Consider the following 7,918-nt stretch of genomic DNA (forward strand, 5'->3'; position numbering starts at 1 on the left):
TACACACAGACACACACCAGTACACACACACGTTACACACACAGAGAGACACACACACAGAGACACACACCAGTACACATACACATGTTACACAGAGACACACCAGTACACACACACACACAGAGACACACACCAGTACACACACGTTACACACAGAGACACACACCAGTACACACACGTTACACACACACAGAGACACATGCCAGTACACACACGTTACAGAGAGAGACACACACGTTACACACACAGAGACACACCAGTACATATACATGTTACACACACAGAGAGACACACACCAGTACACACACACACGTTACACACACACAGAGACACACACCAGTACACACCAGTACACACGTTACACACACACAGAGACACATGCCAGTACACACACATGTTACACACAGAGAGAGAGACACACATGTTACACACACAGAGAGACATACCAGTACATATACACATTACACACACACAGAGACACACACCAGTACACACACACGTTACACACACTGAGAGACACACACCAGTACACACACATGTTACACACACAGAGACACACCAGTACACACACGTTACACACACAGAGAGACACACACTAGTACACATACACATGTTACACACACAGAGAGACACACACCGGTACACACACACATTACACACACACGTTACACAGAGACACACACCAGTACACACACATGTTATACACACACAGAGACACACACCAGTACACACACATGTATGTATATATGTTTAGGCCTGTTAGGCACAGACAATTCTGGAAGAAAGAACTCACAGTGGTTTTATATATAAAAAGAAAGAATGGGGGCACGGTTTATCTTCCACATCCCATCTCACCTTTCTAAACTGCTAGAATTTTTTTTACCATGAATAGTTAAGTGTGTGCTCAGTCATGTCCAACTGTTTGCAACCCCATGGACTCTAGTCCCACCAGGCACCCCTCTCCATAGGATTTTACAGGCAATACTGGAACCGGTTGCCATTTCCTTCTCCAGGGGATCTTCCCAGCCCAGGGATCAAACCCACATCTCTTGCATCTCCTGCATTGGCAGGTGGATTCCTTACCACTAGCGCCACCTGGGAAGCCCAGAACAGTTAAGTACTATTAACTATTAACCTAATAATTAAGTACAAAAATATAAACGAATGCAGCGTGACTCTTTCAAGCTGGATGAAAAGGAAAAGAATGAGTGGACAGTAATAATCCACTCCCGGCGAGGCCATGGTACTGTAAATAAGGAATGAGTCGAGACAGTGCCTTGTTCAAGATAGTGCCTCCTGCATTCCTCCCTGGGCTGCCTTATTCCAAAGGGCAACCGGGGTGATTCCATTTGGATGGTGAAGTTTATTTACTTCACTGGAGTCCTCAAAAAACCTGGTCAGGTGGGTCTCAGCCTATCTTTCCAGAACACCTTGGAAAGACCCTCATTCCGAGAGGATTTCGGTGCTGAAGCCCCTGACGCTGATCTCTGAGGATCCCTCTGTTGCTTCAGGCCCTAAGCCCTTATCAAATGACTCTTTTCCAGAACCTTGCAAGGCTGTCACCATTCTCACCACAAAAGTGAGTCAGCTGCTGCTGATCACCTGTAGTAAGTGTCCAGGTAGAGATCTGAACCTAGATCTCTCTGCTGTTAAACCTGAAACCTTGCTGCAAACCAAACCTTCATACTTTTTCAGCCTCAGTTTTCCCATCTGTAAAATGTGAAGGTTTGGACATTAGCAAATGACTTCTGGAATCTCTCAATGCCATGCTGGCTGACAAGTTTGAGATACTATCCCAGTTCCTGGACAAAAACACAAAAACACAACAACAATAACAACAAAAAACAAACTACTGAGAAGAGAGTGTTTCTAAAGAAAAATGTTCCCATTAGACTATTCTTGATTCAGAGACCATGGCCTTCCTGCTTGTCTGGTTCTAAAATAGCTGATCACTTTAGAAGATGAAAAGGGAAGAGATCGATAAATATTGTTCTGGTTTGTTTCTAATGCACTTGCTTGACAAAAATAAAAGTCAGCTGCACTGCATCTATTTCCTCAATTTTTTTTTTTTTCTGGAAAGTCTATGGCCCACACTGTGATTTTATGTCAGGGCAACAAATACGTCTGAGATGACGCCAGGGTTTAATGAAGAGGCCACATTTGAGAAGAGCCAGACCATTCTTGTGAAATGAGCATGTGTGCACGCTCAGTTGCCCAGTCGTGTCTGACTCTTTTGCAACCCCATGGACTGTACCCCACCAGGCTCTTCTGTCCATGATTTCCCAGGCAAGAATACTGGAGTGGGTTGTCATTTCCTCCTCCAGGGGACCTTCCCAACCCAGGGATTGAACCCATGTCTCCGGCATTGGCAGATGGATTCTTTACCACTGAGCTACCAGGGAAGCCCGGGACACGAGCATGTCACAAATCTCCCTTCCCCATCACTGCCGTTTCAGCATATAGTGTGCCCTGGACGTCCTCTACTATGTGGGATGTACTGCCTTATCTGTGGTTATCACTCCTTTTCCATTTACGATGGGGTAAGTTGATCTTTTGTGACTTTTCACAGAAACAGTTGGATAACTAATAAGAACCCGCTGTAGAACACAAGGAACTCTATTCAATACTCTTTAAAGGCCTATATGGGAAAAGAATCTTAAGAAAAAAAAAAAGAGTGGATATATGTATATGTATAATGGATTCAATTTGCTATATACTTAAAACTAACACAACATTGTAAATCAACTATACTTCAATAAAGATTTTTTTTAAAGAGTTGGGTGATAATTAGCCATTTTACTGGGCTGTGTTTCTGCTTGTTGGGTGGTAGATTTGGGTTGTTTCCCAGCTTCCTATTAGGTTAATTCCCTCTTATTGGTATTTACTTCCTCTCTCAACTTGAAGGCAATTTAGATCAAACAGCTGGTTGGGGGGGATCAGGTCAGAAAAGGTAAGGTTGGAGGGGTCAGCTTCCCCAGGACCAAGGCCAGAGCTAGGCTGGGGCAGGCGCTGCCTCTGGGGGCATCTCTGATCCGCCAAGTGTCAAGTCCTAAATGTTTCAGGCTTCATGGGGACTGTCAGTCCAGTCAGATACAGCACAACCGAAAGAGGAGAGATTATGGGTGAAGGGACCACGTAAGTTATCCTGAAAATTCCAGGATCTAGTGAAAACTCAGGGACAGAGAGGAGGGAAAGATGTCAGTTCTAGGCGAACAGAAGAGTCAAATCATGATTTCCACTCTCCAAAAATTGAGACAAGTCAGTCAACCCCAGATCAGAGGTTCCGGTGCTTCGTAAAGAGGATACCCAGCTGTCTTTCTTACATCTCACTCCTGAGTTCTCAAGAGAGTGTCTTTGGGAGGAATTCCCTCATGGTCTAGTGGTTAAGATTCGGTGCTTTCACTTCCACAGCCTGGATTCAATCCTTGGTCCAGGAACTGAGATTCGACAAGCTGCAGAGCACAGGCCCCCCCACCAAAAAAAAAGAGGGTGTCAGAGGGCTTCAGTTTTCCAGCTTATAAAATGGGGGCTTCCCCATTTTCCCTCCATCATAGTCCCAAATGCTGTCAGACCCAGAAAGAAAGGGGCAGAGGGGACAGAAAAGATGCTGCATCAGTGGAGTGAGAGCAAGGAGTGTAGAAGAGACCAGGGTTCACTTCTCAGTTTCCCCAACTGTAAAACAGGAGAAGACACCCATTTCTTTTCTCTTTCATTCACTCCTTCCTTTAGTAAATAAAGAGAGGTACTCTGTGATCCCCCTGAATTTTCCTTCAAACCCCACCTTCAAGGGAGGAAACAGGCTCAGAGAGGTGAAGTGATTTGCCCAAGTCACACAGCACCAGAGCTGAGCCTGGAAGAACTTTCCATCCAGCCCAATCATGGGAGCCCTCTCCCCACGTTTCTGTTTTCTGTAACAGCAACGCAGCCCAGTGGGGAACTGCTGGGGCCAAAGCCCCTCTCCCATGTTGAGCCTTACACTGTGCCTTCTCCCAGCTGATATCCAGGCAAAGACTGTCATGCTCTCTTAGCTCTGCTGCTGCTAAGTCACTTCAGTCGTGTCCAAATCAATGCTACCCCATAGACAGCAGCCTACCAGGCTCCTCCGTCCCTGGGATTCTCCAGGCAAGAACACTGGAGTGGGTTGCCATTTCCTTCTCCAGTTCATGAAAGTGAAAAGTCAAAGTGAAGTCGCTCAGTCCTGTCCAACTCTTTGTGACCCCATGGACTACAGCCTACCAGGCTCCTCCATCCATGGGATTTTTCAGGCAAGAGTACTGGAGTGGGGTGCCGGTGCCTTCTCCGTTAGCTCTGCTGCTGCTAAGTTGCTTCAATCGTGTCAAACTCTGTGCAATCCCATACACAGCAGCCCACCAGGCTCCCCCATCCCTGGGATTCTCCAGGCAAGAACACTGGAGTGGGTTGCCATTTCTTTCTCTAATGCATGAAAGTGAAAAGTCAAAGTGAAGTTGCTCAGTCATGTCCGACTCGTAGCGACCCCATAGACTGCAGCCTACCAGGCTCCTCCGTCCATGGGATTTTCCAGGCAAGAGTACCGGAGTGGGGTGCCATTGCCTTCCTTCTCCAGTTAGCTCTGCTAAGCAGAGCCAAAAATATATGAGTCAGCAGAGACTGGGTCACCAGATTCTAGAGTCGTATCTCACAGAGTTCTGGTTTCCTTTGTAGATGCCAGCCCACCCTGTAGCTTCCTCTCCCTGGGACCCCTCCCAGATTAGCCCCACTCAGCTCCTGTGTCTGCAGTAAAACCTCTTCCCACAATCTCAGGTCTATCTGTCTATCTAACACCCTCCCAAGTGCCACTAAGCCCCAGAACTGGGGTGTCCTCAGTGTCCTGTGTCTCCTCAACACCTGCAGGAATGAATGCATGCCAGCAAACTGGATGAGTCCAGGATGAGATAGTGTGGGTAGGGTCTAGGGGACACACAGGGTTCCCTAAGACCCTCCACACAGCCTAGGTCCTGGGCCTGGGCCATGCTGACAAGCCTAGGAGGCAGATGTTCCCCACTTCCAGGATTTTCCCTCCTCACAGTTTCCCCCACTGAATGGGGAGGCCCCTCAACTCTGTGTCACCATGGCCAAGCACACCAGGTGAGTGAGTGAATGAATGAATGGGCACAAGCCCTGGTACAAGGCCTGAGAAAGGCACCGCCCAACTTCCCAGGCAGAGCATATCCTCAAATTCCAAGCCACAAGATGGGGAAATGAGAGCCCAGACAGGCAGAGGAGTTAGGTAAGAGCCAGACATCAGAATGACAGCCCAGAGCCCAGTGACAAGGACAGTGACTGCCAAAGACAGAGTCCTTGGCTCCATACTAAGCATCTGGACAAGCGACTTTCCCCTGGACCAGGAGAGAGGAGGGAAGCGGGGAGCAGAAGCCAAGCAAGGATACCATCTGGGTCTTTGTGAATTCGGGGACTCTCTGTTTTCAGACTGGCCTAGAATCCAAGCTCAGTCCTGCTGCTCTGGTTCCAGAAAGGAGGCAGGTGGGGCTGGCACCCACAGGGTAATCTACAACCAAGGAAGTGAGAATTTCTCCTGGAGAGTACTATCCCTCCGGTCCCTGGGAGTGAGACGGGGGTTGGAGGAGGAAAGTGCTGGCCTATGTGGGGATTACTGTGTCGCCAGGGAAACAGAGGTCCTCTCATCCCTGGCAGAAGGCAAAGGACTGGCGCCGGTGAGCTGAGGGAGGCTGCACTGGCCCCACCCAACCACGGCGCTGCAGCCTCAGAGGAGGGAAACTGGCCCGCAAGGAGACAAGGATGGGACTCTATCACCGGCAAGAGGCCGGTCCTAGGGGCCGGCGAGGCCCGGCGCCCACGCAACTCCCTCCCCCGGCCGGCCCGCGCGAGATCCGGCCAACCCTTACCCGGTCTCGCGGATGGCGTTGGTAAGGTTGGCCCAGGCTACGGCGTCAGGGTGGCGGCCATCCACCAGGCGCAGCTGGCCCGTCTCGGGGTCCAGGAGCAGCGAGCGGCAGCGGGAGGCGGGCGGAACCGGCATCCCCCGTCCCCGTTGGCCCCTCGGGGTCGGGATCGCGCCGGTCAGGCCGCTCAGGAACAGCCCGACCAGCAGGGCCAGCACCAGGGCCAGCGCCAGCGCCCGCGTCACTGCCCGGGCCAGGCGGCCGCCCGGGCAGCCATACATCGGGGCCACCATGACGGCGCGGAGCTCGGCGCCGCAGCCCGGCTCACGTGACAGCACTCCTCTGCGGAGGGCGGGGCCTGGGCGAGCTGGGGAGGGCTGGATACGGCAGGCGGCGGGGCTTGGGCCAAGCCTTTCCGAGTGGGCGGCGCCCTGGGGGCGGGACGTGAAGGGCGGGGCCATCTTAAAGGGGACAGGCACCCTCCTTTGCCTACTGAAACCTTGCCGTAGCACTCTTCCTCCCAACTTTTTTTTTTTTCTCTGAGACTGTGGGATCTTCGGAGAAGGCAATGGCAACCCACTCCAGTACTCTTGCCTGGAAAATCCCATGGACGGAGTAGCCTGGAAAGCTGCAGTCCATGGGGTCGCTCAGGGTCGGACACGACTGAGCGACTTCACTTTGACTTTTCACTTTCATGCATTGGAGAACGAAATGGCAACCCACTCCAGTGTTCTTGCCTGGAGAATCCCAGGGATGGGGGAGCCTGGTGGGCTGCCGTCTATGGGGTCTCACAGAGTCGGACACGACTGAAGTGACTTAGCAGTAGCAGCAGTGGGATCTCAGTTCCCCAACCAGGGATAGCATCCAGGCCCTTGGCAGTGAGAGCACGGAGCCCTAACCACTGGAACACCGGGGAATTCCGCCAACTTTTTATTTTTCAAAATTTTGAACCTCAAGAAAAGTTGCAAGAATAGTGAAGTAAATACTCATATGCCTGCCATCAATTGCTAACATCTTGTCACATTTTATTAATTTTGTCTAATATATATTAAAAATATAATATATTATTATTATAAATAAATATATACATTTGCTCAACCATTTGCGAGTTAACTGAAGACATTGTGACCGATCAACCCTAAAAACTACAGATGATCATATAAGAGAAAAGATATTGTCCTTTATAACCACAACACCGTTATAACATTCAGGAAATTTACCATTTACTAACAGAGAAGGCAGACCAAAGAAGGCTGAGTGCCGAAGAATTGATGCTTTTGAACTGTGGTGTTGGAGAAGACTCTTGAGAGTCCCTTGGACTGCAAGGAGATCCAACCAGTCCATTCTGAAGGAGATCAGCCCTGGGATTTCTTTGGAAGGAATGATGCTAAAGCTGAAACTCCAGTACTTTGGCCACCTCATGCGAAGAGTTGACTCATTGGAAAAGACTCTGATGCTGGGAGGGATTGGGGGCAGGAGGAGAAGGGGACGACAGAGGATGAGACTGCTGGATGGCATCACTGACTCGATGGACATGAATCTGACTGGGAGTTGGTGATGGACAGGGAGGCCTGTTGTGCTGCGATTCATGGGGTCACAAAGAGTCGGACATGACTGAGTGACTGAACTGAACTGAACGGAGAAGACAATGGCACCCCACTCCAGTACTCTTCCTGGCAAATCTCATGGATGGAGGAGCCTGGTAGGCTGCAGTCCATGGGGTTGCTAGGAGTCAGACACAACTGAGCGACTTCACTTTCACTTTTCACTTTCATGCATTGGAGAGGGAAATGGCAACCCACTCCAGTGTTCTTGCCTGGAGAATCCCAGGGATGGGGGAGCCTTGTGGGCTGCTGTCTCTGGGGTCGCACAGAGTTGGACACAACTGAAGTGACTTAGCAGCAGCAGCAGCAACACTAGTAAAATAATGCTCAAAATTCTCCAAGCCAGGCTTCAGCAATACCTGAACTGTGAACTTCTAGATGTTCAAGCTGGTTTTAGAAAAGGCAGAGGAACCAGAGATCAAATTGCCAACA

At 49.9% G+C, this 7,918-nt stretch overlaps 1 protein-coding gene across 1 annotated transcript in view; it reads right to left on the minus strand.

Moving 5' to 3' along the window:
* PLBD2 (phospholipase B domain containing 2) overlaps window positions 1–6,220 on the minus strand; it is a 23,205-nt gene extending 16,985 nt beyond the window's left edge. The window contains exon 1 of the mRNA XM_040251647.1: window positions 5,886–6,220. Within this exon, the coding sequence (XP_040107581.1) occupies window positions 5,886–6,175 (290 nt within the window). The 5' untranslated portion in view covers window positions 6,176–6,220. The remainder of the gene's footprint in view (window positions 1–5,885) is intronic.
* Between the last annotated feature and the right edge of the window lie 1,698 nt (window positions 6,221–7,918).

Source organism: Oryx dammah, unplaced genomic scaffold (assembly GCF_014754425.2).
Source record: "Oryx dammah isolate SB20612 unplaced genomic scaffold, SCBI_Odam_1.1 HiC_scaffold_12, whole genome shotgun sequence".
Lineage (NCBI taxonomy): Eukaryota > Metazoa > Chordata > Mammalia > Artiodactyla > Bovidae > Oryx > Oryx dammah.